Source organism: Pelophylax lessonae, assembly GCF_965119305.1.
Source record: "Pelophylax lessonae genome assembly, chromosome: 2".
In the NCBI taxonomy this organism is placed as follows: Eukaryota; Metazoa; Chordata; class Amphibia; order Anura; family Ranidae; genus Pelophylax; species Pelophylax lessonae.
Window position 1 is genome coordinate 100,074,410 of NC_138769.1, and position 27,714 is coordinate 100,102,123.

General features: G+C 42.6%; 1 protein-coding gene across 1 annotated transcript in view; it reads right to left on the minus strand.

Annotated features, from left to right (window-relative positions):
* LOC309547965 (interferon alpha/beta receptor 1-like) overlaps positions 1-26,809 on the minus strand; it is a gene marked incomplete at its 3' end in the record, with an annotated part of 139,077 nt that extends 112,268 nt beyond the window's left edge. Inside the window, exon 1 of the mRNA XM_082247958.1 lies at positions 26,642-26,809. Coding sequence (XP_082104084.1) covers positions 26,642-26,705 — 64 coding nt within the window. The 5' untranslated portion in view covers positions 26,706-26,809. The remainder of the gene's footprint in view (positions 1-26,641) is intronic.
* Between the last annotated feature and the right edge of the window lie 905 nt (positions 26,810-27,714).

The window sequence follows — 27,714 nt, forward strand, 5'->3', positions numbered from 1 at the left end:
CGAGGCAGCTTCTGCCTACCGTTAGTTGGAAGCCACTGTGGCCATGCCCCCGACCCGACTTCCTTCCTCCCCAGCAAAAAAAAAAAACAATTGTCAGGGGGCAGTGGGCCGCATTGCCTGGGGTTCCGGGCCACAGGTTGGACATGCCTGGATTAGACCAACTGGAGAAACCATTGCTGCAGGAGTAGAGTGAACATTGTTGTGTTCAGGACTGACAGACTGCGTTCTATTAGTTTGACAGCCAGTTTAGATTGAGGTGGGCTGCTTTATATTGTTGTTTGTGGCAAGGAATTTCCCAGTTTTTGATGAGTTGCTTACCATCGAGATTTCGTTGAATGTTTACAGAACCAAACCGCTTGTCTCCTTGAGGTGTTTCAACTCTCACATGCAGTGTATAATTTTTATGAAAATCCAGTAATTCAGAAGGAATATTGCACACATGTTCATCAATGTGAACACATCCAGGGATTTCACTGGCTGCCATCCCCAACCTTTAAACCAATATGAAATGTGATTATTCATTGGGTTAATCAGAACAGTCTAACATACATAAAGTTTTAGCGCTCAGCCCCAATCCCCCATCCACCTCTTTATATTGAAGGACCAATAAGTAGGCTTGAAAGATGGAAGGGGTGGGGCTTTACTTGTATATGAGAAGTTGAGATTTACATATATTAGGTTGCCTATATATCTGGGTCTACTCATGTCGTTTCAGCTCTGTTCACACCCATGTAGGTCAAAGTGACCGCATTGCGTTGTGTTTTCGAGCAGCTCATTAATTGCAAACATTAAGAATGGAACCAGACCAGTGGATGCCCTCACGACCGAGTGGATTTCCGAGCTCACTTGTATACAGCTTTGGAAGAACTTGTAGCAATTCATCGTGACAAATTCTACGTCCACATGGTCTACTCTATCTGGATACTCTTTTCGGACTCCCCAAGCTTTCAAACTGTCTTTTCTTGATTAAGGACCTTCCAAATACTCGCTTCAGGCAGTATACTCTCTACCCACGCCGGTTCTTCTCTAGGTTTCTGCCCAACTTGTCTTACTTTTCTTTTTCTCCCTTTCCTTCTTCCTCTCTCTTCTATAGCTTCATGTGGATAGATGGAAACTCTAAAATTTCACACCCGTGGATGTTTACCCTCCAAGACCTTCATAGAGACCTCTGCAACACACCTGCTGACAGATGCTTTTAACCTCTCCTGTTTTTACGTTCCCCTATTTGGGGTGTACTATACTGTACCCCCTTTCTTTTACTTTCCAACATGTTGTTTCTCTTCATACGCTTCTTTGGTAAAAGGGTCTTGGGTTGCTATGGATTAAATCGGACTATTGATCTTTGTACTTATGTTTTCCCTGGAACCATTTTGGGGAGGCCTTTTCTTCTGTACCATTTGTACTTGGATTTGAAAACGAAAAAAAAAAAAAAATTTATATATATATATATATATATATATATATATATATATATATATATATATATATATATATAAATAGAACTTGACAAAACAGGATTGCTACTGTTCCCCATTGGCCCATGGAGTTGCCTAATTTCTTCCTCAGTTTACGTGTATGTGTACCGTCATTAGAGACATGTGAATGACCTGATTTTTGTTGATACTCATGCTCTACGCTACAGTGTGGACATGCTGCAGTATAAAAGATAATAACAGCGCTTGCCCTTACAAAAAATACAAATAACAAATCCTAAAAATTATTCAATAAAGTGCCCATGTGCAAAAAAAAAAAATATCATATCATCAAAGTGCTTAAGTGTTCCAAAATATCTCATAAAATTGCCGATCCAAGTGCTGAAAGTGCTCCAAAATATCCACAAAATGTGCTAAAGTGCTTCAAGACAGAAAAAGTGCTGGAGTGCTTCAAGACAAATCATGCGGTGCCGGGTGCTTCACTCCCCTCCTGTATCCCCACTCACCAGAAACAATGGACCCTCAGCTATTTCAGTCTGGAGGTCAGTAAGGCTTATGGCTGGTGAGATGGATGCCAATACACTTGCTGGATACCACCACACCACTGCTGTATACCGGCTTTCAATGGATCTTTGGTACTCAAATGAAATGGACAGGTACCATAGTCAAGTCAGGTTTTTTAAAAGTTTAATGCACATATAAAATGTTACTCACAAGAAGCATGTGCAATAACGGCTTGTAGCAAAACATACAGGCTCTTGTCCTTTGACAACGCTCTGGAAGGTGTGTGAAATGGGTTGAGGTATTTCCGGTTAAGCAGAACCATGGACGTCACTTTGTCCTCCGTGGATTGCATGACAGACGGCGTTCCCGGAAGAGCCTGTATGCTCTGCTACAAGCCATTATTGCACATACTTCTTGTAAGTAACATTTTAGGTGCGCATTCAACTTTTGAAAAACAGACTTCACTATGGTACCTGTCCATTGAATTTGAGTCCCAAAGATCCTTTGCAAGCCGGTATGCAGCAGTGGTGTGGTGGTATCCAGCGAGTGTATTGGCGTCCATCTCACCAGCCATAAGCCTTACTGACTCCCAGACTGAAATAGATGAGGGTCCATTGTTTCTGGTGGATGGGGATACAGGAGGGGAGTGAAGCACCCCGCACTGCATGATTTGTCTTGAAGAACTTCCGGCACATTTTTTATCTTGAAGCACTTTAGCACATTTTGTGGATATTTTGGAGCACTTTCAGCACTTGGATCAGCAATTTTATGAGATTTTTTGGAACACAAGCACTTTTTTGATGTTATGAATTTTTTTTTGCACATGAACACTTAATTGAATATTTTTTATGATTGTTATTTGTATTTTTTTGTAAGGGCAAGCGCTGTTATTATCTTTTATATCTCTGAGTTTTTACTTAAACAGCAGCTGCACATGTATTTATATATTTTGGTGTATATGCCTAGCGTGGGTTTCTATTTGAATATATTTTGCATTATACAGATTTCCTGTTCTGTAATGGTTTTTGTACTGTACGTGCACCCTAAAGAATTAAAAAAGAAACAAAAAAGTACGAAACTGATTGCACCTGCAAAAAAGGAAGCTTGTGTTCCTACATTATACAAGTGTGAACAGAGCCATGATAACCTCTGCTTATGACAGAATTCTGTTACCGACGTCAGTTGGTCAAGCTGATGGCATAAAACCAGCCTAGCCTCTTCTCTCTACTTTCAGGGTAGTAACTTCGGCAACTAATGATCTCCTTAGCTATCTGTTAAGCTGCATACTAGAGCCCTGCGCGGGACTGTTTTATTAAACCCGCACCCGCTGAATGTATGACCAGGACCGCCCACACCCGCAATGTTTGTGTCCACTCCCGCCCGCACCCGCAATGTTTGTGTCCACTCCCGCAATGTTTGTGTCCACTCCCGCTCGCCCCCGCAATGTTTGTGTCCACGCCTACGGTTTTGCCCTATACTCGCTGTATAAGACTACCCCCTCTTCTGAGGCAATACCATTTCATAACATCAGTGGAGCCATCACGTCCCTATTAAATATTTTAGCCCGCTGGATGTGCCCTAATATGTACTGTAGCTTCTGCTACATACAGAACATCTCTATTATTAAAAGTTTAGCCCGCTGGATGTGTATACAGTAAGCTTTGGCTACTTACAGAACGTCCCTGTGCTGTAATACTCTATGTACCACGCTGAGCCAATCACGGCAAACTGTGTATTCTATTATTGCATACAAAGCCTGCTCAGATTGGCAAAGGTTGTATATGCCCGCCTCTCTGACTCAGCCAATCCGAGCAGGCTTTGTATGCATAATAGAATACACCGCTTGCCAGTGATTGGCTCAGCACGGTACATAGAGTATTACAGCACAGGGACGTTCTGTATATGTCTTATACACCGGAAAATACGTTACACCAAATTGCACCATTCCCCCGCGGGTCTCCACAAAATATTTTGACCGCCCACAGCAGAGATAAAACCGCCCACTCCCACCAGATTTGCATTGGGTCCCGCGGGAGCCTAAACCCAATGCAGCCCTCTACTGCATACACACCTGAGCAGAAACCCGCAAAATTTTTCCTAATAACCACCAATGTAAGGAGGCATGCCTCCCCCTGACCCATTAATGTAATGGGACGTTTCGCCACGGAGCACCAAAGTAAGGAGGCCTTTCTTCACTGACTAATTTAAGGGAACTATCCTCCTCGCACCATTAATATGCAATGCTGTGAAAAAGTAATTGCCTCCCCCCTTGCTAAATCATAAGTGAACTGTGATTAAGCACATTTTTTTGAAAAGCTGAGTTACATTTCACTTGCCACACCCAGGCCTAATTACTGCCAGACCTGCAGGCCTCACTTGCCCCTCAGGTAAGTGTTCATGATTTAACACCAATGCCTCGTTCACATGATCAGATAATCGTATGAAAAATATCGCTTTCGACTTGATCGCACGATAATCTGATAGTTAGTACACAGCTTTCGACAGCCGATCATGACATTTTGTCCAACAAAATCCGAAGGGACAAATACGAAAACTTTTGTCATACGATAGCCTAGCGAACGACAAACATTTAATCAGTACAGTATGCATCCGCTAAAAATCATTAGACAAAGACCACGCATGATCAGAAACACGAAAATAACCCGGAAGGAGATGGGCGTGTGCAAACAATGTTGGAATCGCGAAACATACGACCAGAAAATCATTTGCAGGCTATCACAAGGTTTCTCGAACGTTCAGTCAGTAATTTTAAAATACAGCAATCATGATAAAGCCTGGCTATCATTGTTTTTTTTTTGGTGTGTCCTTTTTGCAGATGAATGGTGTGACAGCTTTAAGCAAATTTTGGAAACAGTCATCCTTAAATTCCGATATTCATCTGGATTGTTCTCTTGCAAGTGTTTTAGAAGAGACATATGGGATTACTTCTGTCGGTGGCGCAGCCATTGCTTGGACCATGTCCTCCTTTTTTGTTTCTTCTTATTAAGGACATTCTGGATAGCCAGTAACCCCAAGATGGCAGTTGGAAGTGCTGGGTCCTGCATTTCTTCAGTACAGTTCTCCATTTGTACTATGAGAACGAGCGAATAAAAGCAAGCAAACGATTAAACGTGCGGAGAGCAATTCACGGATATGCCTCTACAATATGAACGGAAGAGCAAAAAGGTGTGACAGACACAGGGGTCACACATATAGGACATGACTTCCGATACGTAGCTACGCAATCAGGAAGCTTTTGCAGAATCGTACGGCAAAAAGCATACGTTTAGTACGGATTGTTGAATTCGATATTAGTATCATACAACAAAATCCGAACGATAAGTCGTACGATTATCTTATCGTGTGTATGAGGCATAAGAAAGAGACTGGGCAAAAATAGCATCCATGGAAGAGTTCCAAGGCGAAAGCCACTGTTGACCAAAAAACAAAGGCTCATGCCACATTTGCCAAAAAAACATATTGATTATCCACAAGACTTTTGGGCAAATATTCTGTGGACTGATGAGACAAAAGTTGAACTTTTTAGAAGGTGTGCGTCCCTTTACAGCTGGCGTAAAACGAACACAAAATTTCAAAAAAAGAACATCATACGAACAGTCGAGTGTTGTGATGGTCTGGGCTGCTTTGCAACTTCAGGACCTGGACAACTTGCCGTAATTAAATGGAACCATGAACTCTGCGCTCTACCAGAAAATCCTGAAGGAGAATGTCTGCCAATAGGTTTTTGATCTCAAGCTCAAGCGTACTTGGATTATGCAGCACGACAATGATCCGAAACACACCAGCAAGTCCACATCTGAATGGCTCAAAAAAAAAAAAAAAAATTAAGGTTTTGGAGTGGCCTAGTCAAAATCCGGGCTTAAAGCAGAGTTCCAGCCATTTCACTCACCTGTCCAACGGTCCAGCAATGCGGCCGCCCGAAGCCTCGATCCTCTTCCCTCTGGTCTCGGCAGCGCCGGCATCACTGCTGTGGGCACCCGGCTGTGACAGTTTGCGGCTTCACAGCCGGGTGCCCACTGCACATGCGCGAGTCGCGCTGCGCGTCTTGATTGGCCGGCAATCTTCTGGGACCTCTGACATGTCCCAGAAGATTGCAGGGAGGGAGGGGGAGAGGAGAACTTCCGTTCAGGGCGCCCGCTCCCCCCCCCCCAAAAAATGACATGCCAAATGTGACATGTCAGGGGGTTAGAATACCTAAAGCGGAAGTTCCACTTTTGGGTGGAACTCCGCTTTAATTCTGATTAAGATGCTGTGGCATGACCTAAAAACCGGTCATTCATGGTCGAAAACCCTCCAATGTGGATAAAATAAAAACAATTCAGAGTGGGCCAAAATTCCTCCACAGCGATGTAAAAGACTCATTGCCCATTATCGCAAACCACTGATTGCAGTTGTTGCCGCCAAGGGTGGCACAATCAGGTATTGGGTTTAGGGGGCAATTACTTTTTCACATAGGGCCAGGCAGGTTTGGACAGCTTTTTTTCCCTTAATAAAAGGAAATCCTCATTTAAAAATGCATTTTGTATTAACATTTTTTTGATGATCTGAATAATTTAAGTGTGACAAATATGCAAAAGAATAAAAACAACCCAAGAAGGGGGCAAATACTTTTTCACAGCACTGTAAGTTTGTTAGTAAAATGGCAGAAATTGCTAAAAAAATGACATCTGAGCAAACAGGCCGCTACATTTACTGCCGCACTATTTTAAATATGACTAATAGGTTCACTTTTATAAATCTGAGAGTCATCCTTCCAAAACTTCATTAAAAAAAAACGTTATTAATGGAAAAATAAATGGCGATGCCTAATTCTCCTTAACCCCTTTGTCTCATGTCATTTTCTTAGGCACTACAGGCACTTTTTAAGTCTAAACATGACTGTTACAATTATGCTGAACATACTCTTGATAAAACACAGTATAATTCACTTCCATGTTGTCATCGCCCACAGGTATCCAGTTCCAGGTTACTGAAAGATTTCCTTTCTGGTTTAGAATCCAAATGTTACTTGGTGGTTCCAAATCTGAAAAATGACGAGACATCTTCTATTGAAGGAGAAGACCTTCACACGAGGTACAGAGAGCAGAAGCACACCGCTGCAGGATGCCACACACAAAATGAGAGGAGCACGAGAAGCTACTAGGCATAGAGCCAGCGAGGATCACAAGAAAGCACCATGGGGTCTATATCACAAGCATTCGCCTGGCTCTTATGAATTCGGACCATATTTTGCTTAATATGTTAATTTGCTATGATAGTCCGCTCCATCTAGTGGCAATAATGTGGTATTTTCCTGATTGACATATTACAGGAAAAATACTGCATTAGGGCCACTAGATGGAGCTGATGATTATATGAAATTAAAGTATTACATAAATATAGTCAGAATTTATGAGGTCTAGGTGAATGCTTGAACGTTTCATCCAGCAATTTGTTTATAAATGGTCCCCTAGATGTGTGCAGAAGACTTTCACAAACCTTCCTCTACTGAGCAACTGCAAGTCCAAAAGCTACAGCATTAAAGCAGATGTAAATGAAAACAAAATGACACTTTTGCTAAAGCACTATTTTCCATAAACTGCAATTTTTTTTTTTTTTTTTATAAAATACTTGTTTTTTTCCGAGTTTTTTTTTTTTTTGGTTTAAATCTTTTTTTTATCTATCTATCTTAGCGCTGCTGATCTCCTGAAGCCGCTTTATCTCCACCCCCTTCAGTGGTCACTCTATTTCTCAAAGTGGGTTTCCTGATGGTGACAACAAAAAGCCAGGTAATGGGTGTTAAAACTGCCCCTAGTAGTCTCCAGTGGAAGCCTATGTAACAGAGTGACAACACCGGAGCACAATTGGGAGACATGATCAGAGTGTTGTCACAATGCAACAGGAAGTGCTGGGAAATTTTTGTCTGAAGTGCATTGCCCTTCTATGTGCACCTTACTGCAAAGGCTAGTGAAAAATTGGGGAGGTTGCTAGTTTTTTGTATAGCTTGTTCGCTGGAAGTGCCTGAACAAGGACCTTAATGGCAGGATCACCAGCTATTCTTATTCTTTTAAAGAAAGCTGCAGACTTAAAAATATTGAAAATAACATTTAAAATTGTATTAAAACTTATAAGAGATTTTAGTGGCTTGACTCACATATACTTGAACCACCTAACCACCCTATAACAGATTTACTTCTACAGGGCAGCCGTTGTGCAGAATTATATATTACATACATATATATATATACACACACACACACACACATACACACACATATAATATATATATATATATATATATATGATTCTGCACTTTTGCCTACAGGGGCGCACCACTTCTGCTGGGATTAATCACAGCAGATGCTGATTAGAGGATATCAGGCAATTGATCAGCTGATCAGCGAGGAGGGACACAAGACAGAGCTCTTCCTTTGTAAACAATGCAGAGCTCCGTCCTTTCATCAGGGATGAGCTGGATTTTGTTTCCCAACCCACCACATCCCTGAAGAAAAGCAGCACACAGTACACTTGTTAGGCACACATTTAACCCTTTGATTGCTCTAGATGTTTAACCCCTTCCCAGCCAGTGTCATTATTACAGCGACAGTGGATATTTTAAGCACTGATCACTTTATTATGGTCCTTTTACACGGTCCGCCTCCGTCGGCGGACTCCGTGCTGCTCAGCGAGGGATCGATACACCAATCCCCTCTGAGCAGACAGGTGACAGTTCCCTTTCTGCTCTGTGTGCTTTTCAGTGGCCCCTGTTCCCATCTGAACATTTTGTCACCGGAGGCAAAACGCCTGAAGCTCAAAAAAGTACAAGCTTCTTTTTTTGGCAGATTACAGGCGTTTGTTAGATGTCAATGCCTGTCTCCAAACACCTGCCAAAAAACGCCTGAAAAAAGCCAAGAAACGCCTGAAAAAAGCCCAAAGAAACACCTGAAAAAGATACGCTCAGGTGTGAATGGAGCCTTAGGGTCACTGGTTCCCACAAAGTGTCAAAAGTGTCAGTTAGTGTAAGATTGCTCGCCGCAACATCGCATCTCCACTATAAGTTGCTGATTACTAGTATAAAAAAAAAAAAAAACTCCAGTTTATACACCATAGTTTCTAGACGCTATAACATTTGTGCAAACCAATCAATATACACTTATTGGGATATTTTACCCCAAAAAATATGTAGCAGAATACACACTAGCCTAAATGTATGAAGAAGTTAGATGTTTTTTTATTGATATGTTTAAAAACAGAAAAGTAAATATTTTTGTCATATATCCCTCCTGGGCTGCCGGCTTCTCATGGGGAATCACAGAATATCCCCCCTGGCAGGCCGATCTCCTCCCACTGTTCCGGCCACTGCACCACTCATCCATCCATCCCCCTGGTGGCATCCCTCTCTTTCCCTGCTGCAGGTGCTGACCGACACTGTGTCCGGACAGCTGTCCTGCTGGGGGGTGGTGCTGGTGAAGCTGGGGCTTGGGGGGGCTTGGTAAACGTGTTTTCCAGGCCCCCTCCCTGAAGTGCAGTTGACCGAGGCAGCCATTGCTACCGACGGCTCCTATGTCCACTGACAGCTCGGATAATCAGCTGATCACATAGTAAACCCAGAGTATACCATGTGTCACACTGACAGTTTATGAATGGATAAGGAGTCTCTATGGACTCCTTATTCATTCATGTAAAGTGCTGCAGAGAAAGGGATTTTAAGTCCCTTTCTCTGTCTCAAAAAAAAGAGATATGGGGGTCTGCTTAGACCTCTGATAGCTCACCAAAGACCCCCGCCCCCCAAAAAATAAAAATCTATAAAATTGTAACAAAAAATAAAAAAAAAAAACACATGGACTCGTCAAGCAGATCCGCCTTCTCAGCGAGAGATCTCTCTGCTGATCTGCTAAGAGGGCGGATGACAGGTCCACGTCCGCTCCACTGATGCAGAACCGTCACAGACACAGCCTGCTGTTCTCTATGGGGCGGTCAGATGGAAATCGGCCACTATCTGATCTGCTAGATGGATGGGGAATGGGATCCTCAATCGTCTGTTTTTAGGGGATCAGATCGGATGCAGGCAGGTGTAAACACATGCCCATTTACATCAGCCTCTCCATAGAAAACAATGGGTGGTCAGATTGGGCCCCCTTGAAAAATGGACAGGCAGACCCAATCCGTCTGCTTGTGTGAAAGGGGCCTAAGGCTTTATTCACACCGGGCATACACAGCATACCTTTACAGGGATGCACAGGTGTTTGGGATGTAGCAACTGCACGAACAGAGCCGTCGCTCCCAATTTGACATCCATGTAGGTCCGCGTGCGTGTCCCTGAGCTCACCAGAGATGTATAGTAACTAAGTAGAACTACTTCACTACTGTACTTAAGTACCGAAAGGCGGTATCTGTACTTTCCTAGAGTAGAATTTTTTTCTCCTACTTCCACTTTTACTTCACTACATTTTTTCAATGATTTCAATACTTCTACTCCAATATTTTTTTTTTGTGTTGCATAGTTACTCGTTACTATTATAAAAATTACCACTGGCAGAACAGTAGATGGCAGGTTTCATGAAGCTCAAAACATGTGTATTATCAGCGCATAGGAAAATAAATGCTACTGTATGTATAAATAAAAGCTGCATTTGAAATAAAAAACAATATGATGTTCAAACTTTTGACTTCTTTCTTTAATAACTACATAACACAGTACTTGTACTTTTACTTTCAGTACTTAAGTAGCAAAATTTTTAAAAAAAACTACTTGCAATACTTAAGTACAAAAAATGTTGAATACTTTAGTACTTCTATTCAAGTCACTTTTTGATCGAGCACTTCCACTTCTACTCAAGTCACTTTTTGATCGAGCACTTGTACTTTTACTCAAGTATGGGTTTTGAGTACTTTATACAACTCTGGAGCTCACACGGTGTGCATTCGGGGTCCTACACCCACACGGATGTCAGATTGGGAACAGCAGCTATGTCTGTGCAGCCGTTGCATCCCAACTGACATAAATGGGACTGCCTGTACAGGGATGCACGGAACACCTGTACATTCCTGTGCGGGTAAACATGGCCCTCCATGGGCGTACACTGTAGTATGCCACATGTGAACGATGCTTTAGTAGTAATTTAGCACTAATTTTGCAAGATATATTGTGTTTATGTGCACTATTAATGATTTTAGTGTATCTTTAGTGAAAATAGCGATATGATGAACATTACTTTGCTGTGCAGATCACATTCAATCAAAACTGTATAGCTGAATTTGCATCGCATTTGGACCAAACTCATGCAGAACCCTTTTTTTTTTAGTCTGCAACAGAATCAGATCGCATGGGTGTTCGCATCCATGCAATTCGATTCCTGTCTGAAATCACAGTTCACACTGCAATCTGCAAACCAATTTGGGGGTGCTATCAACTTTGTATTGACACCGGCGTTTTGTATTGGCGTTAATGCACATTTTAGCCACGTTTAGCAGTGTTAGCATTTAGCAGCCTTTCTCTGCCCTCTTCTATTTTCCAACCTCAAATCCAACTACTACAGCTTACAAACATCTGATGTGGTCTAATGCTGTATGCGGCCTTTAGCAACGTCAGGCGTTTTTACAGCTTAATGCTGCTGCTCCAGAAAGCGCTGTCCCTGCGCTTTTTTTACAGCTTAAAATTGCCTATGCCACTTACAGCTCCTAAAAGCCAGTGTGTGCACTAGGCCACAGAACAACATGGAGGGGCCTTTTTAACCTCTTCCGGTCCACGCTATAGCCGAAAGACGGCTACATCGCGGACCTTAATTGCCGGGAGGGCATCCATGTACACCCTCCTCTGCATGAGCTGTCTGCGGAGCGAGTGCGGCTCACACTGCGGAGCGCGTGCGGCTCACACTGCGGAGCGCGTGCGGCTCACACTATGATCAGTGAGTCCATGAGACTTGGCTGATCACAGATCAGAGTAATGGGCCGATCCCGCCCCCTTACCATGTGATCAGCTGTCAGCCAATGACAGCTGATCACATGATGTAAACAGCAGCTGGCGATCAGCTGTTTTTTTTCTCCTCACACTGTCAGTGTAAGGAGAAAATATAAGCCGATCGCCACTGCTGTCAGAGGAACATCGGTCCCAAAGAGGAGATGGGCATCTGTGCCCACCAGCCCCATCTACCAGTACCCACTAGCACCATCTACCAGTGCCCACCAGAGCCACCTACCAGTGCCCCATCATGAGTGCTGCCCATAAGGGTCATCTACCAGTGCCTATCATTTCCCATCAGTGCCACCCATCAATGCCACCTATCAGTGCCATCTATTAGTGCCCATGAGTATTGCCTATTATTGCCCTTCAGTGCCACCTACCAGTGCCCTTAAGTGCCGCCCATCAGTGTCCATCGGTGCCACTCATCAGTGCCACCTATTAGTGCCCACCAGTTCCCCCTTATCAGTGCTGCCTTATCAGTGCAGTCTATCAGTGCCCACCAGTGCCACCTTATCTGTGCAGCCTATCAGTGCCCATCATGGCCCATCAGTGCCGCCTCATCAACGAAGGAGAAAAAAAATATGTTTGACAAATTTTACAACAAACTATAAAAACTGTTTTGTTTTTTCAAAATTTTTGGTCTTTTTTTGTTTGTTCAGCAAAAAATAAAAACTCCATTAGTGAAAAAATACCACCAAAACAAAGCTCTATCTGTTTGAAAAAAAAATGCTAAAAAATTAATTTGGGTACAGTGTTGCATGACCGCGCAATTTACATTCACATAAGTGCGACAGCGCTGAAAGCTGAATATTGACCTGGGCAGGAGGGGGGTTCAAGTGCCCGGTAGGCAAGTGGTTAAGCTGCAAAAAAAAAAAAAAATGTCTGACGCTCCTAAAAGCAGCTGTAAAAACGCCCTGTGTGCATGAGGCCTTGAAATGTTAAAATCCATTTTTTATTAGTCATCACGAAACAGCGAATAGACATTGCCACAATGTGAAGCAAATTGCTTCTACAAAGACACCGATCGTTATGCAAGTCATTCTTGGCCAGGAATGCCATCAAGAGTTACTTTCCACATATCAGAGAACGGCAAACCAAGAGAGGGAAAGTGAAAGCGTCTTCCGGGGATTTCCACAGAAAGAAAAAGTACAAATTGCACAATGTGTGATAAGTGGTGCAGAAAGAACACCGTGAGAGCCGACCCAAATATTCAGATGTCTAACTAGAAGAAACTTGTCCACCTCTTCACTACCAATCCATCAGAAATCAATCCAATTCCTGAGATCCTGAACGGCTGTCAGTGATTGTTCTACATAAAGAAAATATAGCAAAGTGCACATTTGTACTTCTCCTACCAAACATCAAAGAGGACCTGTCTAATCTAGATAGAATTTACAGCTTAAAGAGACCCTGTCATACTCCAAAATAATCAAGCTCTGCAAGGAAAACAAACCCATTAAAACCTCCTCTGATGGTCCATCTCCTACTTTCCCTTTTTGTTCCCGCCTCTGTAAACTATTTGGCATTGGCCTCTTCTTGGAGATTCGGAAGGTTGTGTCCCCTGCCACGTGCCATAGTTCCATCCTCCTACCCCTATGTCCTGTAGTCATGTATTGGATGGAAGATAGAACTTCAACATGCAGAGGGGGGACACAGGCATCCAACAGTCCCGGAAGTGTCAAACGTGGAGGACCCTTAAGCCCCGTACACACGTACCGATCGGCCGTCTTTTGTCCAGGGCTGTCGTGTCTGTTGAAAACTGCAAAAGACTGCACACAAATTTTGTCGGCCAACAACAGCCGACTGCAGAAGTGATGTCATGTGATGGTTAACTTTCCTTGTCTTTTTTTCTTTTCTGAGCATGCCCAGTCTTGCTAATCGGCTGTCTGTCGGCCGAATTCTGTACTGACTGGCGAACAATCGGCCGTTCTGGTGTTGGCCAACAAAAATTTTAATGCCTGCACGACAGATTCTGTTCGGCCGAAAATGCGCTGTCGGCTGTCAGAAGCATCATACTAACAAGCCTACAATCGGCCGATCGGTGTCGGCCGACAATCGGTACGTGTGTACGGGGCTTTACCCCACCTGAGCATTTGTGCCCTAAGCCTGCATTTACCGCGTTCCAGTACAGTCCAATGCGGGAAAAATGCGGCATGTTTTTACTTTGTTTTTTCTGGAACTGGAACCATTGAAAAACCATATAACCCACTATACCTGCATAGTTGATGCAAAAAAAAAAAAAGCACTGGACTGCATGTGGTGTGAAGTGGCCCTTAGTGCTCCTAATTGAAACAAGAACACACGATAGAGGGATAAGCTTTTTTCATATTTCATGTCTGGTGTTTAACCACTTGCCGAATGCCCACTGTAATATTACTGCGGCAGTGCGGCTCCCCTGGGTCCAGCGACGTAGACCTACGAGAAGTGGTTTCGGCGGTTCATGCGCACCGCCAGAGGCGCGCTTACGCTGTGTTTAGACACAGCGGGAGTCGGGCCAGGGGAGGAGAGGCAGCGATTGCCGCCTTCTTCCCCTGATCGTCCTGGAAACTGTAAGAAGACCCGCCTGCTTATGTAAACAAAGCAGGCGGATCTTCTCAGTGACAGACAGGAAGAGATCAGCAGATTGAACATAGCTGAAACTGCGATCTCTGTGTCTGTCACAAACCCCCCCCCCCCCACACACACACACACACACACACGTCAGTAAGCATGAGGCATACATTTAACCCCTTGATCACCAACAGTGTTAACCCCTTCCCTGCCAGTGTCATTATTACAGTAACATTTTTTAGCGCTGATTACTGTAGTAATGTCTCTGGTCACCCCAAAAGTGTCAAAAATGTCAGTTAGGGGTCCGATCTGTCCGCTGCAATGTCGCAGTCCCGCAAAAAAAAAAAAAAAACGCAGATCGCCACCATTACTAGTAAAAAAAAAAAAAAACAATAAAAATGACAAATCTTTCCCGTAGTTTGTAGACGCGATAACTTTTGCGCAAACCAATCAAAATATGCTTATTGCGATTTTTTTTTACCAAAAATATGTAGCAGAAAACAAATTGGCCTAAAATGTTAGAAAATTTTGATTTTTAATTTTTTTTTGAAAAGGTCATATAGCAGAATGTGAAAAATATTTGTTTTTTTTTTCAAAAATGTCGCTCTTTTTTTGTTTATAGCACATAAAAAAAAAAAAAAAAATCGCACAGGTGATCAAATACCACCAAAAGAAAGCTCTATTTGTGGGAAGAAAAGGAACGCAAATTTCGTTTGGGTACAGTGTCGCACGACCGCGCAATTGTCCATTAAAATAACCCAGTGCCGAATCGCAAAATAGGGCCCGGTCAGGAAGGGGGTAAATTTTCCGGTGCTGAAGTGGTTAAATATTATAGCTTGGTCACTTCCCAGACATCACTCTGCTCTCTCCTTCTCCCAGTTATTTTTCTTATCAGTACAAGCCTGATGGGGTCCTGGTGCGGACCCTCCTTATCCCAGTGCTGCTTGTAGAAGCCAGCGATCAATAGAAATTATGGTCCGTAAAACAGTAACTTCAAAAACAATACCAATACTGATGTTTAATACATTTATGATTGAATTAAAATGGAAGTTCATCTTTGCCGAAAAAAAAAAAAAAAAAAATGAAAAGATGAACTAAGCTGGATACACACTATACAACTTTTGTTGTTAGATTTCCTTTATATTTACCATCAACTATGTAGTGCAAGGGCCTGCCTTGATTGCATACAAATTGAAAGTGTTTAGGTTTGACCTCATATTATACGGTTTTTGTAAATCTAAAGGAAAAATCTAAAGAAGATTGTATAGTGTGTATCCAGCTTAAAGCGGTAGTATACTCCGCCATTAAACTTTTACCTACAGATAAGCCTATAATAAGGCATACCAGTAGGTAAAATTAATATCTCCTAAACCAGCACCTTTTAGGAGATATTCGCCCTGCATGCAGCCGCTGACACCGGCGGCGCATGCGCTCTGAAGATCCGTCGGACCTTCAGAGCCCTTTGCCGGCTCCTTGACGGAAAGTAAACTCCCGCGCGCATGACACATGCGAGGCTCCGGCCACTCACAGCGCTGGAGCCGCCGAACCCGGAAGAGACGCCGAGGGAACATGACAGCTCCCTCAGCGCTGTCCAGGCGACTGTGTCAGGGCTTAGTTTAAGAGTCGGTTCACACTGGGGTGACACGACTCCTTACTACTTCGGGGGCGACTTGTGCATTTCCATGCACCACGACTTCGGCGCGACTTGCAGGGACTTCACATAATGGAAGTCTATGCAAGTCGCTCCGAGGTCGCCCAGAAGTAGTACAGAACCCTTTTTCTAAGTCGGAGCGACTTGTGTCGCTCCTATTAGAACGGCTCCTGTAGCGGTCAATGGACCGCGAGGGAGCGCGACCTGTCAGGTAATTATTTCAGGTAATTATGTGCTAGTATGCAAAGCATACTAGCACATTATGCCATTGTCCTGCAGGTTTTTTTTTTTTTGTTGTTGTAAGGATACTAACCGCTTTAACACTATACACTCTCCCCACCCACGGTCCCTGCTGTACTTTCTTCTGTGGGTGATGGGCTGTCAGTGTAGCTGTCCAAGGATCTGAAATTCTATTCTTCTATTCTTTCTGCAGGGCTTCTGGGACAGATCAGAGCGATTCTGATTGGCCAGCGCCAGAACAGAGAATCACTGATCTGTCCTGGAAGCCCTGCAGAAAGAAGAAGAAGAGCGGGTATTTCAGATCCTGGACTGCAGCACGGGCACTGACAGCTCATCACCCATGGAGGTAAGTACAGTGGGGACAAGGGGTGTGGTTGGTGGGGGGGGGGGGTGTAGGGTGTTAGTTCACCTTTCCATTTTTTCTGAAATGATGAAATACTCCTTTATGTTGTGTCTATTTCTAATCAGATCAGATGTAAATAGCGCAGCTCCTTTGACTAAGCATTAGATACTTCGAGCACCCATGATTCAGCCCCTGATCTACCATAGACATCACCAGGGATACATTTTCCTGCACTGAAGAACAGGGAGCTGAAAAAGGAAATAAAAACAATTTTTTAAGGCCCCTTTCACACTTAGTCGCACCATTTTACTGCGATTTTGACGCGACTTTGTTGCCGCAATTTTGACACAAGCTTGATTGGGCTTATAATCAGGGCTGGGACAAGGTCATTTGGTGCCCAGGGCGAAGATGGCAAACTGCGCCCCCCCCCCCCCAGTCCCCAATCCCGTCCCTGTCGTGGGTGTAATATAAGAATCAAAGTAGTTTCAAAACAAGAAAATACTTAAAACAATACAAATTAAATACAATTTGTTAACCTCCTCCTCTCAGCTAGACCCCCCCCCCCAATCTAAATAATAGTTGACCTGCTCTCAGCCCGACAGAGCCCCCCCCCCCCCTTCCAACCCTAATCAAATAGCTGACTTAATCTCAGACAGAATAAAAACCCCAAAAAATCCACGCTTAGGATAAAACTAAGAGACAGACTTGGCTGCAGCCCACTTCAAAAAATACTGCCCTAAAAAAGGATGTATCAGATGTATATGTAAAAAATGGGAAGTGATTGGCGCTGCCAGATATAGAAGGTGGAGCAAATAAATAAGATGAGTTCTCTAGTGGTGATGAGTCTCTGTTGTAATATGTAAAATCAACCTATATGGAGCAGGTGGTGGTGGTAAATTTCAAGATAAAGAGATATAAAGATAAAAATAGTAAATGTAAAATCTTATATGTGGCATATATACTACCAATATAAATGTAATGTACCTATGTACATATGCCACTGTGAAGCAGATGTGACCTAAGTGCAAAAAGTGCTAAGTGCAGCAGGTGTGGTCACCCAAAATAAATCTGTAAAGTAAAAAATGTATATATGCGTCCGTAGTTGTATATAAATTTAGTGCCAGCCTCAAAAATAGTCTAAAATTATAAAATACATATATTAATGTAATAATTAGTGCCTAGTGCGATATTGTGCAATGCGTAGTAATAAATGGTTTATAAAGTGTACGGATGCACATATGAGTCCAGAATGTCAGTACCACCTATAGAGTGTCAAATTGTGTATGGGGTTATAAAAATATATATGCCCCGCATATAAGGGAGTATAAATAAATATATGCAAATCCAACCATAAATATATGTAAATCCAGCGGTATAAAAAAATATAAGCAAATACAGCAATATAAAATAAATATAACTAAATATATGTAGATCCGACCATAAATATATGCCAATCTAACAATTGGTGAAACGTGCAATCATAAATTAGTGCAGAAAGTGTTCAAAAACTCTTAGAGTGGTGCAAAGTCCATAAGGAAATATTAAGGTGCTCTTTTTTGCAAAAAATATTTTGGGTGACCACACCTGCTGCACTTAGCACTTTTTGCACTTAGGTCACATCTGCTTCACAGCAGCATAGGTACATTACATTTATATTGGTAGTATATATGCCACATATAAGATTTTACAATTACTCTTTTTATCTTTATATCCCTTTATCTTGAAATTTACCACCACCACCTGCTCCATATAGGTTGATTTTACATATTAGAACAGAAACTCATCACCCCTAGACAACTCATCTCAGCCAGAACCCCCCCCCCCCCACACTAATCAAAATAGTTGACCTGCTCTCAGCCAGGCAGACCCCCCCCCTTCAGCCAAACACCCCCCCCCCCCCCCACTAATCTAAATTGTTCACCTATTCACCTCCTCAACTCAGCCAGACAGACCCCCCCCCCAGCCAGAACTCCCCCCTCCCCACTAATCTAAATAGTTTACCTGTTCTCAGCCAGACAGACCCCCCCCCCACTAATCTAAAGAGTTTACCTGCTCTGAGCCAGAGAGACAGCCCCCCCCCCCCCCCCCACTTACCTGCTCTCAGCCAGACAGACAGACCCCCCTCCCTCCATCTGAATAGTTCACTTCTTCACCAGGGCAGGCAGGCTTCACTCACGCTGCTGCAGACAGGCAGAGACACAGTGTCAGGCTCTGGATGTGCTTTTCTGCTTTCACTTTCACTTTCTCCTCTCTTCCACGGCTCCTCGAGGTAGTGGCTGAAGCAGGAGGAGAGCGCTCTGTGCTCATTGACGTCACAGCCGGGACAGACTACTGAGCGCCTGTCAGGGGGGGGGGTGTTTTCTCCGCTCCCCTGACAGAAGAAGAAGTAGAACAGAAGGATTCAGGCTGTGCTGAGTGCAGGAGGAGCGCACTCGGCACATTGCAGGCAGATAGCTGCTGGCGGCCAGCAATAATTTACACTCACACAGTCAGCAGTGTGTGAAAGAAGTTGTCCAGCAGTGGCGCCCCCCCTCTCTCCAATAAATGTTAGCGCCCAGGGCACCCGACCCTTCTGCCCCGCCCTTGTACCGGCTCTGCTTATAATGTCTTTTCCTCAAAACGCATCAAAACCATGCCAAAAGTAGTACAGGGACTACTTTGAAGTTGGTGCAACTTCAAGTCGCACAGATATGAATGTGGCTCATTGGAAATAATGGAGAACGATGTTGCAGTCCCAAATCGCATGACAAGTCGCACAAGTGTGAACAGGATCCTTAAATAGACAGGCGGCCGACCACGCGTCAAAACATGTGCACCGAGGATGATAAATAACGGACGATTTATTTATTACACTTCAAGTGTAAGGTATAGACCTTTAACTGTGTATGTGAAAAATCAGCTTAATATACACTATATTACCAAAAGTATTGGGACACCTGGCTTTACACGCACATGAACTTTAGTGGCATCCCAGTCTTAGTCTGGAGGTTTCAATATTGAGTTGGCCCACCCTTTGCAGCTATAACAGCTTCAACTCTTCTGGGAAGGCTGTCCACAAGGTTTAGGAGTGTGTCTATGGGAATGTTTGACCATTCTTCCAGAAGCGCATTTGTGAGGTCAGACACTGATGTTGGAGAGAAGGCCGGGCTCACAGTCTCCACTCTAATTCATCCCAGGTGTTCTATCGGGTTGAGGTCAGGACTCTACAGGACAGAGATGACAGTTGCTCTTTAATAATTAGGATTTAAATTGAGTTGATTTAAATCAAGCCTTTTTACCAGTGGTTTAAATCAGGATTTAAGGAAATGAGCAAACTGAGTACATTCTGTACTATCATATAGGGTGTCCCTTAGTAATAGTAATAAAGTCAAACAAATGAAAAAAGTGTTTAAAATAATAAAATCTAATACAATGCTCCGTGTGTCCGCAAATCATCCTATTTTTTTGCGGATGATTTGCGGACATCAATGTAAGTGAATGGCACTGCGGATGTCAGCGGAATACCATCCTCTGACATCCCATTTTCCTCCTTTCAGTTCTGTTCCGTTTTTACAAACGGAACAGAACCCTATTTTTCCATCCGTGTAAAAAACGGAAAGGAAGGAAAATCGGATGTCAACGGTGTCATCCGCTGACATCCGCAATGCCATATACTTACATTATGTCCGCATATCATCCGCAAACGGATAGGATGATATGCGGGCACACGGAGCGGATGACAGAAATGTCATCCGCTCCGTGGAAAAAAAAAAGTCCCGCAGCGGACTTAAGCAGCGGAGCGGGCGTCTGAAAGGAGCCTAAGAAATTTAAAAAAAAAAAAAAAAAAAGGACCACACAAAACGCACTTAGAACCGATCATTCTTTGATGGACCCTATAGATCTTTAAAACCATAAACTGATAAAATAGGATATCATTAACCACTTGTCAACCAAGGTACTTTTATAAACGGCATGGTGGAGAAGCGGTTAAATCTTTAAGAGCTAGAAAAAGGCTTTTTGATAAAAGTGATCCGGGTATCCCTAGTGCCGCTAGATCTCTTTTATGGGGCATAAATATTTAAAGCATCCCCCATCACTCCTGTACACATACTATATAAAAGTGTAGTGTAAGAGTGCCTGCTCCCTTTTATGAGGCTATCAAAGGGCTTGTTAGCCCCCCCTTGTAAAATAAATAAGGTTAAAACAAATATAAAAAAAAAAAAAATGTAAAATGAATTTAAATAATTAAAATAATTTTGAAAGCACCCCCATCCCCCCTGTACACACCCCATATAAAAAGCGCAGCATAGAGCATGCACGTGTATGTGAACATTAATATGGGACAGTTCCTCCAAAGCCTCTTCTCTTTGGCACACTAGATAGAGGTCACACTCTGACATCATCAAGTACTATGCAGGACCAAAAGTCCTGCATTGGACGCAAGGGAGAGGGATTGCCAAAACCCAGAGCATTGCTAAGAGGAGAGCGCCAGAGCAAGGAATAAAGGAAGCAGAACACCAATATACGTCTACTGGATTTAACCCTTACAATGCAGGGGTGGCCCCTGGCCAGTACTTGTTTTTGCAAATTCCATAGTTCAGCTTTCAGTGAAAAATGATAAAATATGACTAATGGTTTCCAAAAAAGCTAGCCTTGGCGATGTGGTTTTTAAAAGTAAAAGCAGAATACATGTAGGGTAGAAAAAGGCCACCATAGGGGAAGACCTAACACCTACCCTGTGGTCTATGTGGAAACTGTCTGCCGGCTATGCAATGGTTTAAAATCTTAAACTCACACGCAAGATTCAAACGAGAGACTAAAAATGCCAACGAGAAAATTGCCAACGGAAATGGAAAAAAAAAAAAAAAATGAAAAAGTATTCCGAGTGGTACGGGGATTATTTATTTAGAAAGTTCACTGCCCCTTTATTTCCATTTAATATTTTGGCCGATTTCCAAAAATACACTTAATGGTCGAGTTTTCCATTCCCATTCATACAACCCGAAACCTTTTATTTCATCTCATGAGATTTTGTAGCGGTGATGTAAAGATTGCGTGACATCGCCTGCCTATGGCGTGCCAAGTGATCTCACTCTAAATAACAGAAGTCTTTCCATCCATCTTCCTCATTATGAGATTTGGTTTATAGGTTTTCCGAAAATTCTTCTATCTAGTTCTCAATTTTATTGAACAGGCAGTTCATTGTTTTTCCTCTTATTAAAGACCCGGAGACCGCCTCAAATATATTCTCCCATCAAATGTGAAAACTCGCCCATCAAACGTGAAAACTCGCTCAAGGGAGGCAGACGGCCAATAATACTAGATTTGAACTTCTCACAAACAAACATTTTTTTAATATTTATTTTTAATTCAGTGATTTTTTTTTATTTTTTAGAGCCCATTCATATGTGTACATGCCTGTTGTAGCAATCGCTCACAGTGGGTGCCAAGTGTGGTGTATAGTATACACTATGTGTTGCAAGTCAAAAACTTTTTTTCTCTATCATAAAACATCCTAAATTTTTGATACGTACCATAATACAGTATACCCCCGCTCCATCGCGGTTCAGTTTTTGCCGTCCCGGTATATTGCGGTTTTTTTTGTAATGTTATTTTACTATATAAATCATTAAAAATTAAATATTTTTGTGTTTTCCAAAGCTCTTGCTCTGTCTCTCAGTATCTTTTACGTGTTTAAATGAGTTTCTATTGTTTTAAAAGTGTTTAAAGACCTTAAAATGCTTTTACACGTACAGTGACAGTAAAAAAAAAAAACTTGTCTACAATGCATTTTAATTGGGTTTTTCTATTTCGCGGATTTTCACTTTTCACGGCTGGGTCCGGAACGTAACCCCCGCAATGGAGGGGGGGTTTACTGTACTTCCTATTTGAAACATAAAATAATCAGCGCACGTTTGTATTTCTCTCCAGTTGACCAAACACTTGTAATCAACACACGAAAATGTATACAAAAAATACTATTAGATTACAAAATTGCTAATTAGATTGGTGTAAAAGATTGTTTTGTAGAAAAATTCTAAAGTGCAATGTACGCTGTGCCAAAGGAGAGAAAAAAAAAAAAAGGAAAAAAGTGCAAGTGCAAAATAAATGAGCAAAAAATTCTTAAAATGTAACAAAAACTGTTTTAATAGTTAATAAATTTGTTAATATTAAAAAACTGCAAGGTATCAATAAAAAAAAAAAAAACTTTTCAATTAATAGAAAATTTACTATTTGATGTATAATTTTTGTTATTTATATTAAAAAAGAATAGCGCACACATGCAAAAGAAATGACTATCAAATATGGAGACAATCCATAAATAAAAATGGGGATTTATGGATTGTCTCCATATTTGATAGTCATTTCTTTTGCATGTGTGCGCTATTCTTTTTCAATATACATGTCGCTTGGTTCATAGCTGCACCGGCTTTAGATATACATGTTCAGGGTTTGCTCCCCCAATTTTTTGCTTGTTTATTTTTGTTATTTACAGAATAGGATATAATGATAATAATAATTTAAGTTCCTTGTTCTTGTTAATAACATAGGGACCTTGTAATCTCCATCTCTTATACGCCTGAAGAAAGGTGGTGGTCACCTGAAACGCGTAGGTTCCTAGGAGCATATACCTTCAAGAATGAGGCTGTAACAATTTTTGATAAGACAATTTTCATAGCCGTGATTTTTTATGATTGTTACTGTGTTTGTATACAACTATTATGCGATATGCAATTTTTATATGGCACTAATAGAATTTATACTTTTATATATTTTGGTTAGCGGTTGCCTTTACAATCCCACATATCAAGGGGGTAATCTTGTTTACTATTAATTTTAATGGCACCTTAGCCCAGAAACTGAAATACACTAAAAACAAAAAAAACACAGGATCCTTGTCACAAGGCCCATGCCGAACGCAGGACCCGGTACCCAAAGCAATTACAGGCCAACCCTGCAGGGTCCAGATACAGTTCCCAAGACAGACATCAAGGGCAACCAATCCGGCTAATAAGGTATTAATATTAACCCCTTCCCATTCGTCCTACAGCAGTTTTTCTGTTACAGGGTGACACCTGTGCGCCAGATCACATACACATATATATATATTACACACACACACACGTGTGATCCGACACCTCGGGTAGGTGTCACAAATCAGAAGCTGATCAGCGGGTGTCGGATACTTAATGTTGACTGAAGGCGAAGGTCATTTTGCCCCTGCGCTGCCACCTTCAACATTGATCAGGTTTACATCTCGCCCTCATTTACTGGGCACCCGCAGTACATGGCCAGGTACATTTACTTGTTACACATCTGAAAGGTTGGCACAAGCGCTGACATGCCTACTACATGAAATACGGTCAGACCATGGCACTGTTGCTGAGGAAGGTAGAGGAGTTCAACCTGATGGAGGGATTTGGTTTTTACCACCCAGCAATAGCGGGAGACCTACAGTCAAACCTGGGCATTATGGAACATGCTCATCTATTCTGAGGAAGGGAAGGCTCTCTCTTCGAGGTGAAACTTAAAGAGTGATGGTGGCCTTACATCATGTAGCAGACTGACCGACTCGCAAACTACTGCCCCCTCCCCCTTCTCCCCCCCTCCACCCTGACTCTAGGGCAGGGGTGTCAAACTGCATTGCGGGCCACATCAGCAGTTTGGTTGCCTTCTAAGGGCCAGTTGTATATGTGGTGCATTACGTACAGAAGTGCAGGGTTGGGGGGTGCGCTACGCACAGAGTGCAGGGTTGGGGAGTGCGCTACGTACAGAGTGCAGGCTTGGGGAGTGCGCTACGTACAGAGTGCAGGCTTGGGGAGTGCGCTACGCACAGAGTGCAGGGTTTGGGGGGTGCGCTACGCACAGAGTGCAGGGTTGGGGGGGTGCGCTACGCACAGAGTGCAGGGTTGGGGGGGTGCGCTACGCACAGAGTGCAGGGTTGGGGAGTGCGCTACGCACAGAGTGCAGGGTTGGGGAGTGCGCTACGCACAGAGTGCAGGGTTGGGGAGTGCGCTACGCACAGAGTGCAGGGTTGGGGGGAGTGCGCTACGCACAGAGTGCAGGGTTGGGGGGAGTGCGCTACGCACAGAGTGCAGGGTTGGGGGGAGTGCTACGCACAGAGTGCAGGGTGCGCTACGCAGAGTGCAGGGTTGGGGAGTGCACTACGCACACAGAGTGCAGGGTTGGGGGAGTGCGCTACGCACAGAGTGCAGGGTTGGGGGAGTGCGCTACGCACAGAGTGCAGGGTTGGGGGAGTGCGCTACGCACAGAGTGCAGGGTTGGGGGAGTGCGCTACGCACAGAGTGCAGGGTTGGGGGAGTGCGCTACGCACAGAGTGCAGGGTTGGGGGAGTGCGCTACGCACAGAGTGCAGGGTTGGGGGAGTGCGCTACGCACAGAGTGCAGGGTGCGCTACGCAGAGTGCAGGGTTGGGGAGTGCGCTACGCACACAGAGTGCAGGGTCCGGGAGGTTGCAAGCGCCACATGAAAAGACTTTGAGGGCCAGATTTGGCCCGCAGGCCTTGTGTTTGACATATGTGCTCTAGGGGATGATTCCCCATGTTCACCTTGTTGACTCAGTCACGTTCTGTATACTTATGTCCCCTTGCAATTTACCGGCCAGCGTTGGCCCTCTTCTTGACTTCCCTGGCATTCATTGGTTGTATTTCTACTTTACAGCTATTGGATCCTTTGTATATTCCTTTTATGTACTGTATATGTAGGTCTGTTTGGAAGCTGCCTAAAAAATTATGGTCAGAATCGGACCGCAGATTTTTCTTGTTTTTTGGTTGACCAAAACACAGCTGGGCGACTGGGCAGATTTTTGTATTTTCTTTTTAAGTATTAATCTGAACACAGCCCCAGTTTACTGATATTTACACGCCAATGTTGAAAACAATGTAAAAAAATAAATAAAAACGCCTGTAAAAAATAAATAAATAAATAAAATGCCTGTAAAAATAAAAAAAACACATGTGCCAGAGCCCTAAGCAGAAGAGAATGCCTGGCTCAGTAAAACGCTACATGAAGGGTACCAAGTAAAAGCAGAACTCCGCACTACGAGCAGCACAATGAGCGAAGCACAGTGACCATGATAATGACAGCAGAGGGAACTCCGTACAGAGGACGGTGAGCAGTCCACACACACTACAATTCCTGTACAATCTCATTTAAGCTCTTGCCTACCAGGGAAATGTTTTAATTTTTCATATACGTTATTATTCATTTTACTTTCTGTTACTTAGAACCCCCAAACATTATATATTTTCTGAAAGCAGAGGCCCTGGAGAATAAATCTGTGACTGCTGCAATTTTTTAGGTCACCCAATATTTGCCAAACAGTTTATCAAATGCAAATTTTCCAGAACAATATACACTTATTGCGATTTACCAAAAATATGTAGCAGAATACAAATTGGCGTAAACGAATGAAAAAAATAATTTGATTTTTTTTTTTTTATTGGGAATGTTATAAAGCAGAAAGTAAACAAATATTGGTTTAATTTTCAGAATTGTCGCAAAAAATAAAAATTGCAAATACCACCAAAAGAAAGCTCTATTTGTGAGGAAAAAAAATCATCAAATTTATGTGTACATTGTCGCATGACCGCGCAGTTGTCAATAAAAATAACGCAGCGCCGAATCGCAAAAAGTGGCCTGATCATTAGGGGGTAAATCTTCTGGTCCAGAAGTGGTTAATCAGCCACAGAACATGTGTAAATAATGGGTGTCCTGGTAAAGGGACGAGGGGGCAGTCCTAGGTACAGGCCTATGTAGAACAGTTGTTGGCAGATCTAGAAGAGATTGTACAATCAGATTGTATAGTGTGTATAGACAGAGTTAGACACTATTCCCCTGTACACTGACACCCTGCCTGCCCCCTCCCCCCGTGTCAGTATAGGGCCCCCCCCCCTGTATGTCAGTGCCATGGGTGACAGTGACCACAGGACAAGAGGTTGCGTTACACACACTGACCTGACACTGCAGATCCCAGCCCGGCCAGCAGAGGGAGTAGTAGGATCCCGGGGACCCCGATCATAATGCTACCTCTTCTCCCCTCTTGTCACATCTCCAGCTCCGATCACATCTCTCCAGCCAGCAGTCCCACCATCATCGCTGATCGCCCCGCCCACCCCAGCTTCCCCTCTGTCGCTGTCCGCATCCATGGGCGGCGGCCATTTTTCCTGCGCCCAACTCCCTTCCAATGCGTGGAGCTGGGGCTTCAGGAAAATGGCTCCGGCTGTGAAGACAGATATATATGTAACAAAGCAGTGGAGTGAAATCAATTTGTTTATTGCTTCATTGGGGAAGTTTTGAAATAAAAGGGTGTTGTCTGAGCTGAGTGACCACACAATGGTTACACTTGTAATTATTGTGTTATACATACTTATGTATAATACTTCCAAATAAACTCTGGCAATGAGCTGCACTGAGTCTCCCCTTTTCTTCTGTCAAATAAAACCACTGAAAGCTTTTTGTTATATCTATATCTATCTATATATATATATATATCTATATATATATATATATATCTATATATATATCTATATATATATATATAGATATATATATAGATATATATATATGGATATATATATATATCTATATATATATATATATCTATATATCTATATATATATATATATAGATATATATATGTAGATAGATATAGATAGATATAGATATATATACTTCTTTATATCTATATACACATTATAGATAGTAGATAGATAGATAGATAGTAGATAGATAGATAGATAGATAGATAGATAGATAGATAGATAGATAGATAGATAGATAGATAGATAGATAGATAGATAGATAGATAGATAGATAGATAGATAGATAGATAGATAGATAGATAGATAGATAGATAGATAGATAGATAGATAGATAGATAGATAGATAGATAGATAGATAGATAGATAGATAGATAGATAGATAGATAGATAGATAGATAGATAGATAGATAGATAGATAGATAGATAGATAGATAGATAGATAGATAGATAGATAGATAGATAGATAGATAGATAGATAGATAGATA